Source organism: Typha angustifolia, chromosome 11, assembly GCF_048772165.1.
Source record: "Typha angustifolia cultivar Huaian chromosome 11, ASM4877216v1, whole genome shotgun sequence".
NCBI classification, from domain to species: domain Eukaryota; kingdom Viridiplantae; phylum Streptophyta; class Magnoliopsida; order Poales; family Typhaceae; genus Typha; species Typha angustifolia.
Window position 1 is genome coordinate 978296 of NC_133249.1, and position 24087 is coordinate 1002382.

A 24087-nucleotide genomic window follows, 5' to 3' on the forward strand; every position below is an offset into this window, starting at 1 on the left:
TAAGGCGCTCTGGATCGGGCTCAAGGGCCCAGTCCATCAAGGTGAGATGGTGGACTGGGCTCTGGAGCCCAATCCAACAGAGTGAAGATGTGGGCTGCGGGCCTACCGCAGCCCACCAGAAACTAAAGGGGTGGACTGGGCTCTGGAGCCCAGTCCACCGAGGCCTTAGAGAAGGTCTGAGATCCTGGGCTGCAGTGCAGCCCATGGCACAGTCCAAAGAGAAAGCGGTGGGGGTTGGCCCAACCCCCACCTTCTCCTTGTCTCCTTGCCAGAGAAGAAGAAACAAAGGAGAAAGGGGTGTTGCTGCCGGTGATCCTCGTCACTGACAGCCCTCGACTCCGGCAACTCCTCCCCAAGTCGACTAGGTCAACTTGGGTGCAGGAGTGATCACGGCTAGTGCGGCCGGAGAGTGAGAGTTGAGGAACTCCATAGCCGGCGACCATGGAGCTTCCTGACTCAGTGCTAGGTGGGCTCAAAGCCCTCATCTCGAGTACCTACCTCTTCCATGTGAAGTGGTGGGTCAGTCGAGGTTGACGAGCGAGGCCACCACTGTCAGTGGTGGCCGCTTGCGCCAAAGAAACCCGGCAATGGGAGGCGACATGGCATCGCCTCCCTCGCGCCCCGTGGGTATCCAATTTGGGTACCCACAGCAAGGGGTTGAAGCGGGGAAACTTCCCGAACCGGTGGGTGGTCGACCCGAGGTCACCGGCCGGCGAATTTCTCCAGTGAAGACAGACATAAATAAATCTAATTACATATGATTAACTAGGCTATTTTCAAATTAAACTAAAGAGGGGATGGAGGCTAACCCGAGGATCGAGGTGAGGGGTTTTGGTTGGCTGTCGGCGCTCCGGTGACTCGCTGCCCACGACGAAAACTTCAGCGACTCAGGAGAGAAAAGAGAGGAAGGTAGAACGAGAGAGAGAGAGAGAGAGAGAGAGAGAGGAATTTTGAAGAGTGAAACCAACCTAGATGGTGAGTGGGGAGGGGGTTTAAATAGGGTGAGGCCGAGAGAGCAGCGGGGTGGAGTTAGCTCCACTCCGGTGCACTCCTCTACCACCTCCCATAACCAACTACGAGAGGTGGAGGGAGGAGGAAGAAAGGGTCAGCGTATGCGCCAAGCGCATGCGCTGCGGTTAGAGTGCACGCGCATGGCGCGTGCACTAAATTTTTTTTATTTATTCTTTTATTTATTATTATTATTATTTTAAACGGGTGTTACATCTACCCAGTATACAACTATGTCACAGTCGAACAGTACCTGAAGAGTTTCGTTGTCTTTGTCTTTTTCTTCTTCTGAGCTGCTTGATGGCCAACGATGGACTCCAATCGGCTGGCTAGAGAAGCTGGTTCGGGTGTAGCTCCCGAGATCACGACGCTGCAAGTGGGCGAGCTTTCCACTGCTGATGAGTGGATACGGTGGCCACACCCTAATGGCCTATCAACGGTGAAGTCAATCGATACCTTTCTTCGGCCGTCGGAGATGAAGCCTTGACAGGGGTGGAAGGAGCTCTGGTGATTACCAATCGCACCGAGGGTGATCACCTTTGCTTGGAAGTTGGCTTGGCAATGCTTACCAACCAAGAAGTACCTCCGTAGGCTTCATATCCGACAAGATGATCCATGTTCTTTGTGTGGACTACACCGAGAAACAACTAGTCCTCTTCTTTGCATGCTGGTATAGCCTTGAATGCTGGGATGAGCTAGAGAGTTGCTTGGGGAAGTTAGAGCTCCGGATCCAAGAGGGCTGGATTACTAGAACCTGGAAGGCAGAGGAGGCAGCAACTAAGAACGTTAAGGCCACTATTGTAGCAACAATGTGGCAGATGTGGAAGCAAAGGAATTCGGTGGTGTTTGGAGGATGTAGGTTGAGTCCGAAGGTGGTGGTTAGAAAGGCCATCCACCTAGTTTCAGAGTATGCTTGAAAGGATAAAAAAGCGGAGGCACAAGAGCAAAGACTAGTTATGCTGCTCGGGTGCGCTGTTGCTAGCATGTATCAGGGTGGTGCTACTACGGTTCTTCGTGATGTAGCAGACAAGCTTGCATAGATTACCTGGGAGCCTTGTCCGAAGGGCTCTAATCTATGGGTGGAAGCATGAGCCATGAGATTGAGCCTAAAAAATGACAAATAAGAGCGGTAGACTAATGAATGAGACGGACTCCAAAGAACTCGCCCAGATTCTTCGTTGGGAGGCAAATTGTCCGCGGCATATCAGGAACATATATTGGAGCCATCTTAGGGGCTTTTATGAGTGAAAAAATATGCACGTGTTTACGGGTCCACGGTCATGGTAGGAAACAAAACCCCTTCCCCAGATCTGTGTAACCTTTGGCAGTTAACTGGTCAGAAGGCATCTTCAGCTCTTTCACTTAAAAGAAAAAAGATTCTGAAGACAGCTATCACCTTCTTTTGTGAAAGAATGGTATTCTCTCGTGCTATAATTTCCTCGCTAATGGAGGGGGAGGATAGGGTCTTGATCCTTGGAGCAACTGGGTACTTTGGGAGAAGGCTTGTGAAGGCAAGCTTAGCTCTTCGTCACCCCACCTTCATCCTTTTCCGGCCGGAGAACGTGTCCGATGTCAACAAGTGTCAGTTGTTCATGGAGCTAAAGATGGAGGGAGCTCAACTCCTTCAGGTGAGCAAGGCTACTTATCTTTGTATAATTGTATGGGTTCCTTTCTTCTAAAAAACAAATTTATTTTCCAAGTTGTTTGTATGAAAATAAATTGTTATTAATTTTAAAATTTACATCAATTCAAAATTAATTAATTAAATTTAAAACTTAAATAACATAACAGTTAATTGATAATAGTTCATGAGCTGAATAAATTTAGGAGTTATAAATATTTGGAGAGATTATATATATATATATATATATATATATATATTATTTTTTATATATTATTTTAATGATTAATAGACTGTAAATAGATGACACATGAACAAAGTTTTATATTATACCTTAGAGTAAAAATAGGCGAGTAATCATATATATTTAGGGTATTTGCACCTTCGCAAGCTAAAATGCTAAACTTTTATTATTATTTATATTAAATACTTTTTTATTTTTATAAAATACAAAATTAAATTTTCCTCATTGCTTAAATACTATATGTTAAATATCATAAATAAAAACTAACACAAATGAGATGAGAAATCTGCGCAATTAATTCTTTTTGCACGGAGTATTTGCAGGGATCTTTACATGATCATGAAAGTCTAATTGCAGCACTGAAGCAAGTGGATGTGGTGGTCTCTACAGTCGCATCCAACTGCATACTAGAGCAACTCAAGCTCGTAGAAGCTATCAGAGAAGTTGGCACCATTAAGGTTCGAACATTTTATTTATTTTTTATATTTTATTTTCAGCAGGAATCAATGTAATGTTATAAATTCAAATATTGAGATTTCAATAGTTTGGTGATTGCACAAGTACTTGGAAAGATCAAAAATCTTTAGAACAAATACTTATTCAAGGAAAAAGGGGTTTAGCTTCTGGGATTCCTCCCACCCACTTGGCCACTTCCCAATGCCCACGAAAGTTCCTCTGCTTGTAAAGCAATACCCTCAGTTGCTATTACTCATACTTTTGAACCAAAACTTATTTTCAATCGCACAATTAAACTCACATTTACCAAATCACTTGCAAGTTAAAGTACTTTCTTCTCTCTCTCTCTGTTGCAGAGATACCTTCCTTCTGAGTTTGGGATGGACGTGGACAGAATGGAGCATGCAACTCCTCCAGGTGATGCAGTGTTTAGAGAGAAACGCGTCGTTCGACGTGCAATTGAGAAGGCTAGTATTCCCTACACATACGTCTCGGCTAACTGCTTCGCCGGCAAGTTCCTTGCCGGCTTAGCCCAGCTCGCCACCTTCATGCCGCCGATGGACCGTGTCAACATCTACGGCGACGGTGACAAGAAGTGCATATGGGTCGATGAATTCGACGTGGCAATGTACACGATGTTGGCCGTCGATGATCCCCGTACGTTAAACAAGGTTCTCTACCTCCGGCCACCGGCCAACATCCTGAGCCAGATGGAGGTTATTGCAATTTGGGAGAAGCTCATAGGCAAAGAGCTAAGCAAGACATTTGTTTCCAAGGAAGAATGGCTATCCACTGTGAAAGGTATAGTTAGTTTCTAAGCATTGGTTTGAATGGAAATGGTTGGAGTATAACTACTACTTTTATTATCTTTGATACAGAAGCAAATTTCTTTGAGCGAGTAGCAATTGCTCATTTGTCTGATATCTTTCATCTTGGTGTATTGGAGTTTGAGGTGGAGGAAGGCGTAAATGGTGTTGATAGCAGCAAGCTCTACCCAGAATACAAGTATGTGACCGCTGAAGAGTACCTAAAGCGTTTCATATAACAAAATATTGTCTAAACTCTAAAGAAGAAGTGCGATCCGCAAATTAAGTGTGCTGTGTGACTCATGTTTATAATTCTCATCGTATGATATTATTTTCACTCTTTTGTTACTACTGTACCTCATGGAAGACGATGATCTATGGCGAATGTAATATCAAATTCATATATCCAAAGTTTTACTGGTGAACAGAATGCTTTAACTACTGACATAACAATGTTATTGTGAATGACTGGTTAGGTCTCTCCCCATCGTAAGTAATCGAACAGAGATGAGATATATTATGGAAATTAGACACTTTGCTAAGAAAACGGAACTAAGTAGATTATGAATATTAAGGAGTCGATACATGATATTCTGAACAAGAAGTTAATGTGAGTAAACACTTGAATGAATTAAGTCATCTGCACCGCAATACTCAGGACGCATTAGATTAATCTTCCACATCAGAGAAGAGGATAGGATAGGATTAAGACTTGAAACAGCAGGATGATGTTTCTAGGCTCCCCAGCATTGGAAAACTATGATATCTTCAGCTCAAGGAGAGGTAACCCGATTGCGGAGTCGGTTTGAGCGCCTCAGAGGAGTGACATCCACCTTAGCAATGCCCCCTTGTTCTCCAAACTCCTGTTCCACGGTAGAAGCAAAAGGCAAATAATTAACGACTGTGAATCAAGTTATTTTCCTTGGGTAGATACCATGTGTATGTATCAAGCAGAAATATTTGTTAAATTCACTTATCTTTTTCTGAATGTGCCATGCATATATGTCAGTAGACTGATTGATCTCACTAACAAGTAACAAATGTACACACATAGGAAATACCCATATATTTCAATAAAAAGATAAAACATTTTTCTCATAACAGATGAGTTTTGATTTGCACATGATGATATAGATGTGAACATTTTTTAGAATATAGATCAAATGAAATCAAGTTACTACGGTGATCTTAACTAAGCAGGACATAAAATGGTTAAAGTAGAACTCAGATACGACCAACACAAATAGCTAGAGTGAAAAGAAAGATTACCTCTTTCTTTCGCAGCTTTCGAACACTGGAGCTGTTTTTTGTGATAGACTCTGCTATCAATGATGATTCTGAGGGAGATGTGCAATTCTGGTAAGCTGAAGATGAAAGAAGGTTCTTCTTCACTGGGTTGTCCATCTGAGATAGCTGTGGTTCCTTAGATAAGTAAGCTTCTCTTCTTTGCAATTTCGGATTGGAATTTACTTTCAAGACAGTTGTCTCTACTACTGAGAACTCCCCTAGTAACTCCACTGTCGGCGGACGGATCTGATTTAACTCCACCTGTTCCTTCACACAGTTGTTTGAAGACTTAAGAGAAGCGTCAAAACCAATATCAGACATTTGTTCCTTCCCAAAAGCTACCGAACTGATCTTTGCGTCAGCTTCAAACACAACAGCAGGTGACACTGAATGTGAAAGGGGTGATGCAGGCACTGAGATCTTACAAGATCTTAGGAAGTACTTGCACAAAGCAGTCAAGCCAATCACCATAGCCAAGCAAGTCAACAAATGAACCCCATGTCTTGTCCATATAGATCCTGGCAATGTGTTCATGGACATTTTAGCTTCTTCTGTATTCTGATCATCCAAGGATTCATCCACATCAACACTTCCAAGTCCTTCGCTTTCGGCGTCCTTTCGACAATCTTGTTCCAAGGATGAGTTGGAAAAAATAACTTCGGTAAATGCAGGTCGAAAAGATTCACTCAGAAGCTCTGGATCGGCAACTGACAAGGTGCTTTCTTCAAGAGCATCAATTTCTTGATAACGACCCTCTCTGCTCTTCTCTTCAGCCACTGACTCGGTATCAGTTAGCGTTCCGGTATTAACAATTTCAACCTGTTCGTTGTCGATTGCCAAAATTCCATCGTTCTCTTCATCGACTGTTGATGAATCTCCAGTAGTTACTTCACGTACTCCCTGTGATTCCTTTACCTCAAATTCTTCTCTTTCCAAAGGATTATGCAAAAAAACCACCTCGTTATTGAAACCTCCAATTCCACATGTAGATTCTCTGAGAGTAGCATTTAAGCAAACACCTGATATTCCAATCAACACTGGCATAAGACTTCCAGGAAAAGTCTTCGCTCCATTGGCTCTTCTATACTCTTCTCCAAAATCTCTTGCAGGAGAAGCAGGAATGGAATCCATAGAGGATATGTAACAGAATGAGGATAGGAGAAACCCAAATAAAAAGAATAAGTTCCAAGCCACTCTTCTACAGCTGTAAGTGTCCTCCATCTCATCGTCTTCGCCAACGGACGTATCTGCTTCACTTTCTTGAATCTCTTTATCTTGAAAAGAAGCATCCGAAGATATGGATGATTCCGGTGAACTCAAACCCGTCCAGGATCCTTCTTCATCACACCTTTTCTCTTTCTCTATGCGCTGAAGGATTTCCCGAAGCCGATTCGGGTTGTATCGGAGGAATTCGGGCCTCGGGGAAGTGTAATTGGTCAATGGATCGTAAGGAGGAGAACAATAAGCATCAGAGCTGAAGCCATTTCGATCCGTAGTAGAGTGTGATTTCGAAGAAACGGGTGTGATTTGAGAAGGGGCCTCAAAATGGCCAGGACCCATCACATGCTTTGATTGAGGAATCATCTCCAAGCTAGCGGCCAAAGATTCGTTGTTCTCGGCCAAGATCTTCTTCTTGGAAGTTGGAGATTTGGCTGCTGAGTTAAAATTCTTCGGTTCTTTCTTCAAATCTCGTGCTCTTGGCATAACATTCTCGCGGTTTTCATCATTTTCTGGGGAAGGTTCCATCTTTCCGCGGTTTCTTCTTGCAGAATCTGGGGGAAAAAAGAAGAAGAGAAATGGATGTAAAGCAACTATCGAAACCCTCAATGGTAGAACAAGCACGAGAATGGGAGATCAAAGTAAAGATTCACCTGAGACGGAGCAATTCACAGTTTCAAGCCGCGAAACTGGGGAGAGGACCTTCTTGGAGAAATCCATGAATTCTCCTCCTTGTTCTTTGTGGGAATTTCTCAAATGAGCCCTCCTATTCTCTTGAATTCGCAAACGAGCAGAAGAACGGGAGGGAGTCAGTCGGTTGTGAATAGAAGAAGAGGGAAGGGTTCTATTGGGTTAAGACGAAGGGTTCAAATTTTGAATCTTTTCTTCTAGACCGTTGGGGGATTCTGTCCCTCAACGGTCATATCGTCAGATCACGGCGTCGGCACTGTAGGAATTAAGAACATGGGTATAAATATATCATCCTCCAACTACTACCTATTTTTGACCAATGGCTGTTAGACACATGGATTCAGCACAGTTCGTGTCTTTGCATTAGATATGGCTAATTAATTAGTCGCGACGCTGCACCTCTTAATATGCACTGGCATTTAATTCATATGTGCTCAATACAACGGAACACCCCTAAGAATTAATGCCTTGATTCACATCTTTGCATAAGCACAGTAAACAAGTCATAATCCTGTTCCTACCATAGATTAGCATCTTAGATTAATATACTAATCCGATGCATCCCAAGCCTTAATAAAGCATACATAAGAAACCAAGAAAAAGAAAATCCACAGGAAATCCCAACTCAATAAGCAAACAGACGTATTTGAGACACGGCAAAGTTGAACAGTTTACAGAAATAAATGAGGAATTCCACCAGTAATCACTTAAAACTCGGCACCACAATGTGCTCCACCTCCGACTTACGAAAAAAGCTGCAAGTGATTCGGCAAAACTCCCTAATCGCTGCCGACTCCAAACTCCTAACTGGGCTTCTAAACCGTGGGCTTTGAGCATTCGTCTTAACCGCGAAGATCCTCCATGGGCAATGGTGGGACTATTACCTTTGTCACGGGCCTCTTGTCTCCTTCACTCGCGCTCTCATCAACCGGAGGCTTAGCCTGAGAAGGATCGCTAACAAAAGATTGGGCGGTACCTTCTTCATTAGACCCCATTCTCCTTCGGCCATCACAAATCTTTGAGCCTATAGACTTCTTGTGATCAACAAAAGATTGGGTAGCCCCCGTTTGGGTGGAGGAGGTGGTGATGGAATTCATCTTCTTATTGGCAGATGGCAAGTACCTCCTCCAGAGAGATGGGACGAGATACGCCTGGTACACTCTTTCGGCTACCTCGAGATTGGCGAGGTGAGCTCGATAGGCGGTGGCGACGGCTGTTGCTTTGAGCCGGTCGTAGTTGGCTTTGCCGGGGACGGTGTAGCGGCCGGATGGGTCGAGGGCGAGCTTGGGATTATGGGTGTCATCGGTGGACTTGTCGAGGCAGTGGCGGAAGAGGATATTGTGGTGCTGTGGGAGGTCGTGATAGGTCGCTTTTATGTGCTCGTCGATGGCATCGGCGGTCAGGCCTTCAACTCCTCCGTGCTCTATCAATGCTTCTTGGATCATCTTGAGGAGGGTGGAGAAAAGGAGATTGCAATTTATATAAGATGATGTTGTAGGGAGAGAGAGAGAGAGAAGAAGAAGAAGAAGAAGAAGAAGAATGTACTTAGAGAAAGAAAAGACCTCAATGTAGGGTGGGTGATCTGGAGTACTGAGTCTTCTTGGTGGATAACGGGAACTTTCAGGTTCACTCTTGTTTTCGTCTTTCTTCTCCATCTTGGGCTTTCTTAGAGAGAGAGAGAGAGAGAGAGAGAGAGAGGAGTAGGAAGTACGTACTTGGGATTTGGAGAGGAGGTCTTTATAGTGATGTTTCGTGGGACAGTTAGGAAATGCTATTACGTACTTTTCTTGAAGCCGTACCGATGACAGTTAATCTGTTATGCCACATCTAATAATTGAACGCCTACGCGATGGATGGAAGGAATTCTTCTTCTGGGCTTCTGGGAGGGTGATTCTTTGATAGGCTTTCATGGGCCAATTGTATAAAGCCCAAATTACAGAAAAATTAATTAACGCCCTGTGGGGTTTTTTTAAAAAAAAAATTAATTTCCTTTGATCTAAAGAATATGAGAGATGTAATTGACTAAAACCGTAGTAAAACGTGATTAATAGTAAACCGCATATGTAAAATAACGGAGACTGTTAAGAAGTCAATCAACTAACATTCAAAGTGGAAAGCCCCAAAATATAATTCCATACGGAATAATTAGGATAATTATTAATATACTAATACAGCACAAACAATAAGAAGACAAAAAATTATAATTGATGCATGCTAGTGGACACTCGTCACACCAAGTGACCAAACATGAGGAAAAAAGAAAACTATCTAGAATCCATTAGCTATCCCCCGGTCTATAAACAAATCTATATTGCTTCGCAGGACTCGTTGGTTTCTTCCTACTAAAAAGATGACTAAAGCCCCACTGAGGGCTAAAGGGCTCTTTCTGGATGAGGGGAAGAACAGATCATGTCAGCTCAAGGCCATGCCAAGTGTGACGAGGGAGGATATAAACAAATAAATGCAACAAATCCACTAGCTTTACCTACCCAATATAGTTCAGATTACAGTGGTATGTACTATAAATCACATCTTAACTTTGTGGATTAAGTTTTGGTTTAGTGGGATTTGATGGCATCATGCCGCAATATACATAGTGGGAATTTGAATTTAAGGAAATTGTTTTAGTAGTTAGTCTCTTTGGTGTTTGCAATGCAGTGAGAGAGAGAGAGAGAGAGAGAGTCACGGGTAGCAATAACAGAGGAACAGAACAAGAAGATAGCAGTACCAGCAACGAAATAAAAAAGAAAGGAGGAATGGAATTGAGAACAAGTATAATATTCTCAACCACATACTAAAAAGCCAGAACACAAACGAAGGCAAAAACAAACCCAAGAGAAATAGACCAACAAACATAGGTATTTGCCCTTGAAAATATTAAAACCCCACACCTACTAAGAGAATAGAGCATATACTACGTACGTCTCCTAATGTAGTCTCTCCACTTGTGACACTTCTCCTTCCTACCTTTTATTCCAAGTAAGTGAAGCCCGTGATCTCCCTTAAATTCTTCACTCCTCTCTTTAAAAACCAAGCATTCTCACAAGCATCTAACCCATCTCTGCCCCGCCATGGCTAGCTTCCAATGCTTCATCTCTATAGCCATCCTCTTCCTCGTTTTAAACTCTGACCACGTCGCCTGCCACACCAAGGGACTCAGGCCTGGTCGCCATCGGCCAACGGATCCATTTCCGGAGAATACAACTCGAACCCAATTGATAGAAAAGCAATTCATGAAGTGGGTCAGATTCGTTGGTGGCCTCAAACACAGCGTCTTCGATAGAGCACTCAATAAGGCCTTCGCTTCTTATTCTTTAACAGTGGACAAGAGACCATCAGCAGGGGACTTCACCTCAATCCAAGCCGCCATCGATTCCCTCCCTCTGATCAACTTAGTGAGAGTGGTGATCAAGATCAATGCAGGCACTTACACGTGAGTAATTGGACACTTATCTAGCTAGTACTATTTCAACTGCTACTGTGAGAGGTTTTCCGATAAAGTAATTAATTAAATCTTTCTGGGTGCGTAGAGAGAAGGTAACTATATCGGCGATGAGAGCTTTTGTAACAATACAAGGAGCAGGAGCGGATAAGACTGTGGTACAATGGGGGGATACGGCAGACACACTTGGGCCCAGAGGGCAGCCAATTGGGACATTCAACTCGGCTACTTTTGCTGTTAATTCTCCATTCTTTGTTGCCAAGAACATCACCTTCAAAGTAAACACTTTTGATTGGAAGCTCCTCCCCCTCTCGTGACCCGATGGCTAATTAATTCTATCTCCTCACAATTGCTTCCCTTTTTTTTTTGGTCTCTTTTGTTTTTGGCCTGTTGGTTGTAGAATACAACGCCAGTGCCAACGCCAGGGGCGATGGGCAAGCAAGCAGTTGCATTCAGGATGTCAGGAGATACGGCAGCCTTTGTGGGCTGCAAGTTCCTGGGTGCGCAGGATACGCTCTATGATCACGTGGGAAGGCACTATTACAAAGATTGCTACATCGAAGGCTCCGTGGACTTCATCTTTGGGAATGCTCTCTCCCTATTTGAGGTTTGCCACTCCTAAAATTTTTCACTAGTTTCGTCCACTTCCGCACTAATTTTGGGTCCTAATTCTAAGTCTTATGCTCTGAAATTTAGCTAGATCTTCGCATGATCACTAATAAAGTGTGACTGCAGTCATGGTTGAGTCATAGATTTAGCGCCTCTTCTCAAAGGAATCTACTGTACACGTGGTAGAGATCCTCTGCGAGCACGGTTGCATGGATTTCCATGATCAGAATTCCATTACTTGCTCATGTTATTAGACCACTATGCTATTTTTAAAATATATATAAGCATGAACGAATAGGACAATGGCATTGCACTTTTAAAGAGTGTATCTTTTTATATAGAAGAAAGCTAGAGTAGATTGACAAAATCAGGAGAAATGAAGGAATTAGGTTAAATGAATAGAGTTGGGTGTCCTTCCCAGTTCACATGATGGTCTCAGAGTTCAGCGTTCGTCCGAGTGCACCAGTGGTCCTCTCGTAAGGAACCCACCATGAATCCATGACACATTGCTTCTTGTTTTGATGCCCATAATGGTTACTTTTTATTTTTTATTTTTTATCCTTGTGAATGCCCCTACCCTTCTGGATACTTCTAATCACAAGAGTGGAAGAGCCACTCTATTATGTCAGATTGCGTTGGAATGTCTTAGTCAATGAAGGCCAAGCGGAATATTTATATAAAATCCAACAGGGGATAAAAGTAAGACCAATTTAACAAACAACAATTAACTGGTCTCTTCCAAACTGAAAAGCTTGTATGCGCTGTCTTGTGTGCATAAAAACAAACACTTGTGAGGGATTAAGGAAGCTCTAATTTGGGCGTTTGTGTGCATCGCAGGGGTGTCATGTGCATGCTATAGCTCAAAACTACGGAGCTTTGACAGCCCAGAACAGGATGAGTATTTTGGAGGACACTGGGTTCTCGTTTGTGAACTGCAAGGTGACTGGGTCCGGTGCTCTCTACCTGGGCCGGGCTTGGGGTACCTTCTCAAGAGTGGTGTTTGCTTACACTTACATGGATAACATCATCACCCCTAGGGGTTGGTATAACTGGGGAGATCCAAACAGAGAGATGTAAGTTTTCCCTTTCATGTTTCCTTCTTTGGTCTGTCTACGTTCCATGCGATCTCTATGGGCAGAGGAAAAAGATCTTGATGTTGACGGAGATACATTTTAAGGCACATTTCCGAAAGTCTTACCTGTGCTATAAATTGCAATGCCATTGCAGGACTGTGTTCTATGGTCAGTACAAATGCATTGGCCCAGGAGCAAACTATGCAGGAAGGGTTTCATGGTCGAGGGAGCTCACAGATGAGGAAGCCAAGCCCTTCATTTCATTAAGCTTCATTGATGGTTCTGAGTGGATTAAATTGTGATGCCATTCATCACTTCCTCTTTCTTTCTCAGAGAAAATAGTTGGAAATAGTGAAATGTTCTCTTTTGAGACAATAAAGCTTCATATTTTTTACAGCATTTATGCTCTTGATTTGATCCTAGTACTTTCTCATAGTCTAGGATTGTGATGACCAAGAGAACAAATCACTCAAGGTCAACTACAGCTTAGTGACACATGAATTTAGATTCCAATTCTAATACGCAGGTGTCCTAACTCCTTCTGTAACTGAAAAGGAGATAAGAAATATAGTCACATTTGAATAATTTACACCCTCTCTCTCGCTCTCTCTAGTGCAACAGCGAAATAAACTCTCTTTCTATATGAGAATTAAGACCTCTCTGCAGTGATCACCAACTTCAGATCTTCTTCTTGACCACCATTATGTTTCATAAGAATCATTAACGCTGCTACTTATTCATGATCACCACATTCTGTTCAAGTAGTAATCTCTAGCTGTCTCCCTACACAATTCAGCAGATTTCTCAAGCCTTTCCACCACTGTAGACTTAAAAATAGAAGCATCTCTCACTTGTGAGCACGACCTTCTCGTCCCAACCCAACTCAAACTAGCTCTGGGCTCTACCATCTCAGGTCTCTGTTTCGGTGCACTTTGAGACCTTGCCTTTGCCACCGATGACCAAGTGTTTGCCATATAGTTTGCACTAGGGCTCTTATAGCGAGGAGTGTTCTCTGTTGTAATGGAGCAGCGGCACAATTCATAATCTGGAGAGCTCAAAGCACACGAATGGCTCATCCTGGATGGTCTCAATCTGGGTCGGCTACTATCCATCACGACAATCTTTGAGCTCCTATCAAAACCGTAGCTTGGGAAACACTTGTCCTGCAAGCAAGCAGAGCAAACCTAAGAACTAAATCATCAACGTTTTTAGCGATGTGGGATCTAAAGATTCGATTCGTACAACAAGAGATTTCCTTGAGCAAATACGTGGCTGCTTCCTTTGAGCAGTGGCTTGAGCTCTTACAAGAGCTTGTAATCTGCGAAGAGTTGTAGCTGCTTGCTTCCTTACAAGGTAGCCTCGTACTAGAGCTTGTATCTTTACGAGAGCTTTGAGAGCACGGAGTGCTCTCCTTGCCTACAATAATACCCAACAAAAGAATTAAACATGACACGATAAGCTCAAATAAAATTTATAAGAATAGACATACCAAATAACCCCTGAATAGTGTTTGGATTTTGATAGCAGCTTGGCACTTGTGGCTTCCATTTGTGCCTTTCACTTGGCTCCTAAGAGCCATTACCATATCCAATGCAATGGACTTGCCATTGCTCCAGCTACTCTTGTCTGCCTCTCCTCTGCAGCTAGAAACGGCATCGCTCTTTTGATTCTTCGTGTCCTTTTTACATCCTACAAGTCTCTTTAGCCACCTTATCACCTTACCCATTTGCCAGCCACTAGCTTCTGACGAATATTGAAGGAAAGGAATCAAAACAAAAGGATAGAGCACAAGAAGAAAGGATGTTGGTAAACTTAGCGATTCGATCAACTTCCAATTCAAAACGAGCTGAAGCAAAAGGAGAAGTCACTGCAGAGAACTGCTCGTGCCTCCAAATATTCTCCGCTCCTCCAAAATCTTAGCAGAGAAGACACAGGGGAAGAGATAAAAACACTCGTTGGGGAATGGAAACGACATACTCTTCCTCTCTCCTTTCTCACGGTAGTCTCTCTCTCTCTCTCTCTCTCTCTCTCTCTCTCTCTCTCTCTCTCTCTCTCTCTCTCTGTGTATCTGTATATAACTAAGTGCAACAAGAAGACAGAGCATAATACAACAAACGATCAAAACATCGACTCGAAGAACGAGAAGTAGGGTTTTTCTTCAAGTTAAAGGACATAAGTCAGATAGATCGATCCAAACCAATTCTTAAAACGAACAACCCGCCAGATATTTCTTGTGCACCTTCACACAATCTCGTGAACCAATCACCCTGCAGAGAGCTGGCTATAAGACCCAGTTTCCTCTGCTTAGCAACCAAATATAGATAGGTTGAGTTTGGTGAAAGTGGTTGGTCAGTTTCACTGAGATAGTGAGATCAGAAAAGGTTAGGGTAGGGGTAGGAAAGTAATTTAACTGTAGAACGGTTTCCGAGACCGTCGGATGACGTGATCCGGGTTTTAAGGAAGTGATAGAGTGGATCTCGGCTTTTCCGGCGTCGGATATCGAACCGGATGGTTTGAGGGATGCCCGTTGGATCGGAAGGAGGATCCGTGCCTTATTATATTCGAGACGAATTATTCGGGCCTTGACTATGAATTCAGCCCAAAATCGTCCGGATATGGGTTGGGCCAATTTTTCCTTGTCTACTAGTTGGATTTAGCGACTGGAAGCTATAAATTTGAACTCGGAGGGTTCCGATCCGTTTCAATGGCATCGGCTCCGAAGAAGAGAAAGATCGAACCAAGAAGGTACTTATCTTCCCCAGTACTTTCTCATTCTCTCTCTCTCTCTCTCTCTCTCTCTCTCTCTCTCTCTCTGGAAAGGATTAGACGAAAATTTCCTCCCTTATTTTTTTCTTTCATTATTTGTTTATTGCTGGTATGAGTTTTAGCTTTCGTTTGTCGATTTGATCTTTTATTTTGAAAAAATTCCATCGATCTATCCCTGTTAATCGCTGGAAGCCTGTAAATTTCTCTGTCCTATGTTTTAGAAAAAAGGACTTTCTCTATTCTCTATTTCTTCTATATATATTTGTTTCATATATTTATACCGCTGTATGAAACCAATTATAAGTAATTCCATGATTTCTTAATGTTCTGCAGTACACATCGGTAATAGCTACTAGAGAAAGTAAATTGGCAAACAAGTTAAATTTTACTTTTTAAAATAGAACCTTTGAGGAGGTTTAAACTATGCAATCTGTACCATAGTCGCTAATAGGCATGTAAAAGTCAAGAGTTTCAAGATCTTATTTCATAGTGATCCCTCAACTTGGCGTTCTTTGATATGTGGAGATAATATTCTCTAATCCCTTGAATAAAGTAATGGCTGGGTCTGTAATCACAAGTGTAAGTTATTATTGTTGGTTATCCGTAGTTAGAACTTCATAATAGCTCAGAATATGTGCTTCTCTATGAAGTGCAGTTGGCATCCTACAAGGAAAAGGCACATTCTAAATCCATAGTGTAAGTAGTCCAAACCTGTTATTAAGATAAATCACGAGGGGTCGAAAGAAATTCTGCAAAAGTGAGAAGAAATTTGTAAATTGTGATCCTTGACAAATTGACTCCTGACTAGTGTATCACATAAAAGATCTATAAAATCATTTATCGACTGGCGTGTACATAGTTTAGTGAAATTTAAAAGGAGTTATCAAGTATTTTGACATCTGAGAGAAATTGGGGAGAAACACCATCTATTATCCTTGCTATGAGCAAGAATATTTTACTTTTGTATATTTGTGCATGGTTGTTGGATACTGAAAGATGCATGGATCCTCTTATTCAGCGACATTAATAAGAAATACTTTATGTTTGATCTACATATCATTGTTACTGAAAGACACTAGTTGCATACTTGCATGGACCCTCTTATTCAGTGACATTCATAAGAAATACTTTATGTTTGATCTACATATCATTGTTTGTATTTTCGTGTCTTGACTATTCCCCCCATTTCTCTCGTTAATGCAGGAATAATCCTTCACAAGCTCTAACAGATAAAGTTCCAAGTTCCTTACATCACTCCATAGTAAAGCTTGCCACTTTTGACTTCTTGCTTTACAACTCCATGTTCGAGACTGACCTTCCTATGATTTTCATATATGCAGATCCCGGTGACACCGGTTGTTAAATTGGATTTGATGGTTCAGCAGGCCAAGAAGTTTGCCGTGATTCAAGCACAACAAGAAGGATGTCTTGGAAATTATAGAAGCTTCGACTCTCCATTTGGAAACTATCTTGTTCCCGTTATCCCAACTCATGCTGATTTATTTGGTAAATGACTACAGCTTTTGGTGCGTGCCCTTGTTTGTTGAAGGGATAATAGTTGTTTCTGCATCTGGATAGAATAATTTCTCGTCAACCTTATTAGAGTTGCCTACATATGTCATAAAAAAATATATACTATGTTACTCGTGTTATGGACTGTACGTCAATCTTGAATTGTTCTCTACTACTCTCCGCACTTGGAAATTTCATGTAAGAACCTCCATAAGCTTAGAAATTTTATCATTATGTAGGACTTGAGTATCAGTTTTAGTTTAGGAATCATGCCAAAACTAAAGCACAGCCACAGAAGTTATCTGTTTTCTGTCCCTCCATTTTTATGATGGCTAATTTGTTGAGGCAAGAGGATTAAGGACTGGGTCATGCTAGGCTCGATTAATTTGATGAAACATGGCTAATCTGTCGCAATCACTTTTCTATTTGAGTATGTATTCATTCTGGCTGAAATTCACTAAATTCTGTTTTTTGAGGCATTATTGGTTGGTAAATTATGTATTCTCACTCTTGTTGTATCTTACAAGTAAAGGTGGAGAAAAGGCAGTAGCTGCTGAAAAGTAAAAATACTGCATGAAGAAAGAAATGGCTGCAATTCACTGCACAACTTAGACGTGTGCAGCTTTACAGTGATTGCGATGCATCAACAAAGAAAATGCCTACAATCAGATGCAGACGCTGCAAAGCATGAAGAATCCAAGAAACTTCCTACATAGACATCGGCAACAGATACCAACCTGCACTTTGTTTCATTCATCGTTTGCGTGGCATTCGAACAATCCTGTAACAGTACTCCTGCAGGTGCAAACAGCCTATATCTTTGCTCTTTATACTTTTTGAAAGTTGTTGGGCTAGCTGGTGGATTTATTGTATGCGGAAGGAGATGTGACTCTTAATTTCGTATCTTTTCCATATCAAATATTAATTGTTTCAAGATGGTTTGCACTTTGTAATGGGTAGCACATCAATCTATTATCTATGATGTAAATTTTTAACTGAAGTGTGAGCTGTAGCCGTGAATTTTCAACTGAAGATTATATTTGTTTATGCTTATTAGTTGATATTGATCAGTTTGTTTGATTCGCTGCAGACATCAATCATGTTCTTCTTTGTGTGTATTATTTCTAATTTTGTAGTTAATAATATAGGACTCGATTATTTATAACCTGATCTACATGTAAGCCTGCTTCCTGAACAACTCGGATAGAGATCTGGATGAGGTCTTCAATCTATAACACTATCCAGATTTGAGGTGGATGTACAAGCACCCTTTCTGCAGGAAGTTCCTGCGAGCGGTTCTGCATTAGATCTGCTGCCTTCAACCCGAAAGTGACGATCACGCGAAGGACACTTGTCGATTGCAGAATGGTCCTTTACTACGTGTCACCTAATAAGAGATCCCTCGACCAAGGAATTTCCCGAGGTCCCGTCACGTGAGTGAGCCGGCATTCTCGAAGTTTTGTCGTCATCCGCTGCTTAAAATTACTATAAAACCCTTACCCCCCCCCCCCCCCAATCCCGAACTGCCGTGAACGGGATAAAATGACTGAGATGCCCCCTTCGTTCCCATCACACTCATCATCCTCGGTGTCTTGCTTATCACATTGCAAGAACCTCCAACCGTCGGATGCTGCCTCCACTCGTTCTCATCCGCATATTCTACGAGGCTACCCTCGTAAAACTACTGAAGAGCAAGGCTATTTTAACTATTAAGCTCCTAAATCACTTTCGGGAGAAAGTAGCAAAAATAAATAAAACTTTAAAAAATATTTCCATACGATACTACTTTTACAGGATAGCTCTCTACAATTAAACAAACTGGGTAGTATTCTATGTGCAAAAAAGACCCTCTATTTCTTCAAAAATGAGTGAAAACCTCCAGCCTAACGCTTTTGGGTAAACACCGTTTTGCTTATCATATAAAATTTGTATGACAAGCAAAAAATTGAATAGTTTTATATTAATCTAAAGGGAAATACTTCAATAGTCCTTTAATACTTTTCTTTCGTTAAAACTTTTCTCAGATATAATTATATCTTAATTATATGAGATACTATTAATATTAAATTATTTAAATTTGATTCTTCTGAGATAAACTTTAATTTAAATATAATTCTTTATCTCTACCTTTTATTATATTTAATTCAAATTAATCTTAAACAAATAAGAGATATTTATAAATAATAAAAAATTAAATAGATAAAATTTAATTAAAACTTTATCAAGTTAATTATAAAAAGAAATCAATACTCTTATTCAAAAATATATATGATACTCTTGGGTTAAGAATATATATGTCTTTTATTTCATAAATTACTAAGATAATATAATTATTAAAAATAATATGTAAAGTAATATATTTAAAAAATAATAATTACCTATTGAGCCTGTAATATATTTTATTTATTTTTTATTTCTAGTATACCCTTTTAAGATCTTAAACTAATTGATAAACAGTTAAGGTACACGTTCTTATCTAATGCTCTAATCTAATGATAGGAGCAAACTGATATAAATAAAAATTTAGGGGTTAAGTTTGATTTTAACCCAGGGGGCAATTTGAAATTTACATTTCTTTTTAATTCCCCACCGTTCTAATCGGCCGCACCATCCAAAATAACATCTTTCGAGATCTGCTAAGGAAGATAGAGCTACGATCTCGTTCAAATCTAGGGTAATTGAATCCGAAGCTCTCGTGGAAGAGTAGATCGGAGAAAGAGCAACGGCGAACATTTTGAATCTATCCAAGGAGAATAGCTAGGTTTGAATCTTTACAAGGGGAATAACTTGCGGCGGGGAGGGGAGTGGAGTGGAGTGGAGATGGGGAAGGCGGCGGCGGGAGCGGCGGTTGTGTGCGCTGCCGCGGCATGCGCGGTGGCGGTGCTGGTGGTGCGGCACCGGATGCGGAGCACCGGGCGGTGGGCGCGTGCTGCGGCGGTGGTGAAGGAGCTGGAGGAGAAGTGCGGCACGCCGATCGGGAAGCTGAGGCAGGTGGCAGACGCCATGACGGTGGAGATGCACGCTGGGCTCGCATCCGAGGGCGGGAGCAAGCTCAAGATGCTCATCAGCTATGTCGATAACCTTCCCACTGGGTAATTCGGACGATCTCATCTGGTTTTGGATTTGTTACAGCAGTTATCGTCTTTTTACTTATTCATGCCTGTACTTAATGTTGTGGATTGGAATCGTTAATCGTAAGATGAATCTTAAATTGTGATCTAGTGATAATATATTCTTTCCCCTTTTAAGGCTCAATGTTGTTTGACTTCCCTGTTGCTAAAAGTGATAAAAAGATTTAATTTTTTTTGTTTGGCAAAGATTACAAGCTCTCTTATAAGGTTGGTTATGTTATAATTTTCCATGGAATGGAACCTCTCGGCTTTCTTCTTTCAATTGTAACCTTTCCCTGCCTAATTCATAGTCACTCTTTCTCCCTCTGTTTTATAGTTGTGGTCCCTCTTCTCGTTTTATATTCTTCTTTTACCCTTCTTCTTTTTACATCTTTCTTTTCTGAACTGTTTCATAGAAAAAAGAAAGTCACAAAAGTTCTAGCGCCAAGTAGAACATAATCAATTAACTGTTGTGAGAATGATTGTGTGATTTTCTAGATTTTGAGGGAATGAATACATGACTTGGTTTAGATGGGCCTTCAACAAAATTTAGGTCCTTTCTGTCTTTAGCTGTATCTGTGATGGTCAGAAAGTCAGCTATAACAAATAAATCTACCTAATAAAATTATCTTCCTGTCACACTTTTGTATGACATGTACATCAGATGTGAGTACATATCAAGTGATATATTGGATGTTAGAAAAGTTTTATTTCAGATTGGATCAAGATTTCGAAATGATTATCCTCACGTTTTTAAGGCTACTTTCACAGAGACGAGAGAGGGTTGTTTTACGCATTGGACTTGGGAGGAACCAATTTTCGTGTATTACGTGTTCAACTGGGAGGAAAGGAGGGGCGTGTTGCCAAACAAGAATATGAAGAGGTTTCTATTCCACCACATCTTATGGTTGGAAGTTCTGAGGTAATTGTGGTGTCGTTAATTTTATGTTCTGGAGTTTTATTGCTTCTCATCTTGTTTAACTGGAAGTACGCAAATACTTTTTCAGGAACTATTTGATTTTATTGCTGCTGCACTAGCAAAATTTGTTGCTTCTGAAGGTGAAGATTTTCACCTTCCTGATGGAAGGCAGAGAGAACTTGGATTTACTTTCTCATTCCCAGTGAAGCAAACTTCAATTGCATCAGGCACCCTTATTAAGTGGACAAAAGGTTTCTGCATTAATGACACGGTCAGTTCTGATTATATCGTCTGCTAAATAACCAGAATTTATTTTTCATTAACATGTATTAAGAAGCATGCATCTATCCTTAGGATGATAATGTTTGCTTGTAAAGCTTTTACTTATTTGTGACATTTATTTTTTTGTGTAATAGTATCTGTCTCTATATGTTTCTTTAGATCCTTTTGGTTATTTCCTTTCAAAATAGTAATCAGCATAAGCTTTTTTCAGTGTCTTATACACAAACTGAAACTTATAAGCATACTTTTTTCCCACTATCTAGCCTGGTAGAAACTACAGACAAGTGTTCATTGCTGTCCATCAAAAGTTATACCAGCTCTGTAGTTGCATCTTTCTTTTCAATTCAACACTTGTATCTACCAGAATTCCTAGTTTCTTATGTTGAGGCTACAATAACTATTGGATGCAGTAAGAAAGATAAAATCTTATCATCGTGGTAATGAGTAAATGATCATGTCGCCTGAACTTGTCAGGTGTTCTATAACTTTTGTTACATGCAATGGTGTATCAAAGTGTTTGTCTTGTATAGTAATTGGTACTTGTGTTTTGAAGGCTTAATATCAAACAAGATATAGTACAAGTGTTGTTAGATGTTTCAGTCATGACTATTGGTGATGCTTTATTTTGACTATATATTACTGAAGCCAGGTCGGAGAAGATGTAGTGGCTGAATTGACCAAGGCATTGGAAAGACAGGGACTTGATATGAGAGTCACAGCATTGGTGAGTTTGTTTTGGAATATTCTTCTTTTGAGTTTAAAATGAAAAACTTAATGGAATCATGATTTGTCGTTGTTCACTTCTATCCTTTTGTTTACATGATTCCAATCTTTAAGTTTCTAAGTGATTTCTGTCTGCCAAGCACATGTCTCGTATTGTTACAGAAAGTCCAAATTTGCCACATGCTAATGTTTTTCATATAGGTTAATGACACAATTGGAACATTAGCTGGTGGGAGGTATGATGATAAAGATGTTGTTGCTGCTGTCATATTGGGTACCGGTACAAATGCAGCATACGTAGAGCGGGCAAATGCAATTCCTAAATGGCATGGCCTACTACCTAAATCAGGAGAGATGGTAACTGTAGCTTTCATCTTAACTAATAAGAGAGCATAAATATTGAGGAAGTGCTATGTTTGTGATATCATACAGAAATGTTATTTTAAGCTTCTATCTACATATAGGATTATGCATGTTTATGTTACTCTATTGTGATCTAGGTAATCAATATGGAGTGGGGAAACTTCAGGTCATCGCATCTTCCTATGACAGAATATGACCAAGCATTAGATTTTGAAAGTTTGAATCCTGGTGAACAGGTGTTATCACTTGTGTCTGCTTAATATCTGAGTAACAAGTGATATTTCTGTTTACAGCGTTATGAATATAGTAAATTTGCAAACTTCTATTGCAGATTTATGAGAAGATGATTTCTGGAATGTATTTGGGAGAAATTGTTCGAAGAGTCCTATTAAGGATAGCTAAAGAAGCTTCCCTTTTTGGAGATGATGTACCTCCAAAACTTGAAGTTCCATTTATACTACGGTATGATTTTCAGTTATATGTGTGGCCACTTCATTGCAAATTAGTGCTCTTTTGTATGTATATGATTGCAATTTTATTCAAGTGAACATCCTGAAATATCAAGGCCCTGTTTGAGTATAATCAATGTTTGGTTTGAGTTTCTAGTATACTTACGTCCACATTAAATTCATATTGCTAGCCCTGAATAATGGGATCTTAGTATTAGTGAGGGAGGGGGTAATAGACATACATGATAGCCCTTAGATTGCTAGAGGACTTCACCATAAAGAAAGAAATGAAATGATAGTAAAGGATGCATATAGATAACCCTTCCTGCTATCGTTGCTTTCCATTCGTGGGTTGATTGCACCTCTACCATCCATCATAGTTTTTGGTTTAAAACGTTAAATTAACTTGAACATACTTTCTTTGCTATGAGATTAAGGCTGACGACACGATTTATCATTTCAATTAATTAGTGCCAAATTCTTTTGGTGGACCCAGATAATCGTCGTAGATTTCCCGAGTTCTTAATTATGTTATCCTGTCATTTTAGGAATGCAATGTCTTTGGTTGATCTTGTTGCCCTTCACCATTCTGCATCAAGTGGCCAATTAGTTGTCTTTATCTAAGCAAATTGAGATGATATTTGCAGGACGCCAGATATGTCTGCAATGCATCATGACACATCGTCAGATCTCAAAGTTGTTGGGAGCAAATTGAAGGAAATTTTAGGGGTATCCTCCATTTTATTTTTCCTGTTTTATGACCCCAATCTTCAACATATTTTTTTCATACAAATTTAGACTTTTTATGTTCCATTTTTCTTTCAATTTCAGATCACTAATACATCCCTGAAAATGAGAAAGCTGGTTATTGAAATTTGCGATATTGTTGCAAAGCGTGCGGCAAACCTAGCTGCTGCTGGAATATACGGAATCCTGAAGAAGCTGGGGCGGGACACTGTAGCCAGTGACAGTGTTGACAAGCAGAGGGCAGTAATTGCCATGGATGGCGGGCTCTATGAACATTACACCATTTTCAGCAAGTGTGTGGAAACCACTCTCAAGGATATGCTCGGAGAAGAGGCATCAGCTTCGGTGGTTATCAAGCTTGCCAATGACGGCTCAGGCATTGGAGCTTCTCTCCTTGCAGCCTCCCACTCTCAATACCTTGAGCTTGAAGAATCTTAGGAGTGTCTATTTAATGAGAGCATGAACTTTGTCTTGGTGTAGCCTCTCACACCCTTTTTTGCTTTTACTGCTACACTTAATTTAGTATCTGAGAAGTTGCACATTGTAATAGAAAAGGAGGTGGACATCATCTCACTATTGTATAACAGCAGGATCCGGAAATGGGTATGTTGATGTCACCATTCTAGACCTGCCAATTCTTTTGCTTTTCTTTCTTCCTGCGGTGCAATATGGCAAACCGTTCAGCCGATTTAATCTATTTTCCATTCTTACATTTCCCAATAAAAGATTTGCAGTCTTTTAACTTTTATCCTTCTTATAAGT

At 40.7% G+C, this 24087-nt stretch overlaps 7 protein-coding genes across 7 annotated transcripts; 4 read left to right on the forward strand and 3 right to left on the reverse strand.

Moving 5' to 3' along the window:
- Nucleotides 1–2281: 2281 nt before the first annotated feature.
- LOC140769489 (bifunctional pinoresinol-lariciresinol reductase 2-like) lies at nt 2282–4548 on the forward strand. Its single transcript, XM_073110185.1, has 4 exons — nt 2282–2636; nt 3197–3331; nt 3686–4130; nt 4208–4548. The coding sequence occupies exons 1-4, from the start codon at nt 2289–2291 to the stop codon at nt 4372–4374; spliced, it is 1095 nt and encodes a 364-aa protein (XP_072966286.1). The 5' UTR covers nt 2282–2288; the 3' UTR covers nt 4375–4548.
- Nucleotides 4549–4691: 143 nt separating this feature from the next.
- Nucleotides 4692–7533, reverse strand: LOC140769488 (uncharacterized). Its single transcript, XM_073110184.1, has 3 exons — nt 7294–7533; nt 5405–7194; nt 4692–4998 (listed from the first exon to the last, which is right to left on the reverse strand). The coding sequence occupies exons 1-3, from the start codon at nt 7358–7360 to the stop codon at nt 4909–4911; spliced, it is 1947 nt and encodes a 648-aa protein (XP_072966285.1). The 5' UTR covers nt 7361–7533; the 3' UTR covers nt 4692–4908.
- A 283-nt stretch (nt 7534–7816) lies between these two features.
- Nucleotides 7817–9007, reverse strand: LOC140771142 (uncharacterized). The gene is made up of 2 exons (XM_073112560.1): nt 8893–9007; nt 7817–8775 (listed from the first exon to the last, which is right to left on the reverse strand). The coding sequence occupies exons 1-2, from the start codon at nt 8983–8985 to the stop codon at nt 8173–8175; spliced, it is 696 nt and encodes a 231-aa protein (XP_072968661.1). The 5' UTR covers nt 8986–9007; the 3' UTR covers nt 7817–8172.
- Nucleotides 9008–10142: 1135 nt separating this feature from the next.
- On the forward strand, nt 10143–12910 carry LOC140769791 (probable pectinesterase 53). Its single transcript, XM_073110660.1, has 5 exons — nt 10143–10763; nt 10861–11050; nt 11173–11379; nt 12219–12454; nt 12609–12910. The coding sequence occupies exons 1-5, from the start codon at nt 10402–10404 to the stop codon at nt 12754–12756; spliced, it is 1143 nt and encodes a 380-aa protein (XP_072966761.1). The 5' UTR covers nt 10143–10401; the 3' UTR covers nt 12757–12910.
- A 287-nt stretch (nt 12911–13197) lies between these two features.
- LOC140769792 (protein IQ-DOMAIN 19-like) lies at nt 13198–14867 on the reverse strand. Its single transcript, XM_073110661.1, has 3 exons — nt 13944–14867; nt 13697–13870; nt 13198–13617 (listed from the first exon to the last, which is right to left on the reverse strand). The coding sequence occupies exons 1-3, from the start codon at nt 14178–14180 to the stop codon at nt 13198–13200; spliced, it is 831 nt and encodes a 276-aa protein (XP_072966762.1). The 5' UTR covers nt 14181–14867.
- A 148-nt stretch (nt 14868–15015) lies between these two features.
- Nucleotides 15016–17801, forward strand: LOC140769793 (uncharacterized). The gene is made up of 4 exons (XM_073110663.1): nt 15016–15199; nt 16424–16481; nt 16561–16726; nt 17265–17801. The coding sequence occupies exons 1-4, from the start codon at nt 15159–15161 to the stop codon at nt 17294–17296; spliced, it is 297 nt and encodes a 98-aa protein (XP_072966764.1). The 5' UTR covers nt 15016–15158; the 3' UTR covers nt 17297–17801.
- Nucleotides 17802–19326: 1525 nt separating this feature from the next.
- LOC140769790 (hexokinase-2-like) lies at nt 19327–24071 on the forward strand. Its single transcript, XM_073110659.1, has 9 exons — nt 19327–19824; nt 20614–20764; nt 20850–21032; nt 21693–21767; nt 21968–22123; nt 22267–22365; nt 22461–22591; nt 23226–23307; nt 23410–24071. The coding sequence occupies exons 1-9, from the start codon at nt 19553–19555 to the stop codon at nt 23761–23763; spliced, it is 1503 nt and encodes a 500-aa protein (XP_072966760.1). The 5' UTR covers nt 19327–19552; the 3' UTR covers nt 23764–24071.
- Nucleotides 24072–24087: the final 16 nt, after the last annotated feature.

What these genes read in the sequence shown, in the direction of transcription:
- LOC140769489 (XM_073110185.1), top strand. Translation starts at nt 2,289, where the DNA reads ATGGTAGGAAACAAAACCCCTTCCCCAGATCTGTGTAACCTTTGGCAG. An exon ending in AGGGAGCTCAACTCCTTCAG is followed by an intron (nt 2,637 to 3,196) that starts GTGAGCAAGGCT and finishes GAGTATTTGCAG; the next exon opens with GGATCTTTACATGATCATGA. An exon ending in ATGGCTATCCACTGTGAAAG is followed by an intron (nt 4,131 to 4,207) that starts GTATAGTTAGTT and finishes TCTTTGATACAG; the next exon opens with AAGCAAATTTCTTTGAGCGA.
- LOC140769488 (XM_073110184.1), bottom strand. Translation starts at nt 7,360, where the DNA reads ATGGATTTCTCCAAGAAGGTCCTCTCCCCAGTTTCGCGGCTTGAAACT. An exon ending in TGTGAATTGCTCCGTCTCAG is followed by an intron (nt 7,195 to 7,293) that starts GTGAATCTTTAC and finishes TTTTTCCCCCAG; the next exon opens with ATTCTGCAAGAAGAAACCGC. An exon ending in GAAAGCTGCGAAAGAAAGAG is followed by an intron (nt 4,999 to 5,404) that starts GTAATCTTTCTT and finishes ACCGTGGAACAG; the next exon opens with GAGTTTGGAGAACAAGGGGG.
- LOC140771142 (XM_073112560.1), bottom strand. Translation starts at nt 8,985, where the DNA reads ATGGAGAAGAAAGACGAAAACAAGAGTGAACCTGAAAGTTCCCGTTAT. An exon ending in ATCACCCACCCTACATTGAG is followed by an intron (nt 8,776 to 8,892) that starts GTCTTTTCTTTC and finishes ACCCTCCTCAAG; the next exon opens with ATGATCCAAGAAGCATTGAT.
- LOC140769791 (XM_073110660.1), top strand. Translation starts at nt 10,402, where the DNA reads ATGGCTAGCTTCCAATGCTTCATCTCTATAGCCATCCTCTTCCTCGTT. An exon ending in CCAAGAACATCACCTTCAAA is followed by an intron (nt 11,051 to 11,172) that starts GTAAACACTTTT and finishes TGTTGGTTGTAG; the next exon opens with AATACAACGCCAGTGCCAAC. An exon ending in GGAGATCCAAACAGAGAGAT is followed by an intron (nt 12,455 to 12,608) that starts GTAAGTTTTCCC and finishes ATGCCATTGCAG; the next exon opens with GACTGTGTTCTATGGTCAGT.
- LOC140769792 (XM_073110661.1), bottom strand. Translation starts at nt 14,180, where the DNA reads ATGGGTAAGGTGATAAGGTGGCTAAAGAGACTTGTAGGATGTAAAAAG. An exon ending in CACTATTCAGGGGTTATTTG is followed by an intron (nt 13,871 to 13,943) that starts GTATGTCTATTC and finishes GTATTATTGTAG; the next exon opens with GCAAGGAGAGCACTCCGTGC. An exon ending in GCTCAAGGAAATCTCTTGTT is followed by an intron (nt 13,618 to 13,696) that starts GTACGAATCGAA and finishes GCTTGCTTGCAG; the next exon opens with GACAAGTGTTTCCCAAGCTA.
- LOC140769793 (XM_073110663.1), top strand. Translation starts at nt 15,159, where the DNA reads ATGGCATCGGCTCCGAAGAAGAGAAAGATCGAACCAAGAAG. An exon ending in GTTCCTTACATCACTCCATA is followed by an intron (nt 16,482 to 16,560) that starts GTAAAGCTTGCC and finishes TCATATATGCAG; the next exon opens with ATCCCGGTGACACCGGTTGT. An exon ending in AACTCATGCTGATTTATTTG is followed by an intron (nt 16,727 to 17,264) that starts GTAAATGACTAC and finishes TTACAAGTAAAG; the next exon opens with GTGGAGAAAAGGCAGTAGCT.
- LOC140769790 (XM_073110659.1), top strand. Translation starts at nt 19,553, where the DNA reads ATGGGGAAGGCGGCGGCGGGAGCGGCGGTTGTGTGCGCTGCCGCGGCA. An exon ending in TACCTAAATCAGGAGAGATG is followed by an intron (nt 22,124 to 22,266) that starts GTAACTGTAGCT and finishes ATTGTGATCTAG; the next exon opens with GTAATCAATATGGAGTGGGG. An exon ending in GAAGTTCCATTTATACTACG is followed by an intron (nt 22,592 to 23,225) that starts GTATGATTTTCA and finishes TGATATTTGCAG; the next exon opens with GACGCCAGATATGTCTGCAA.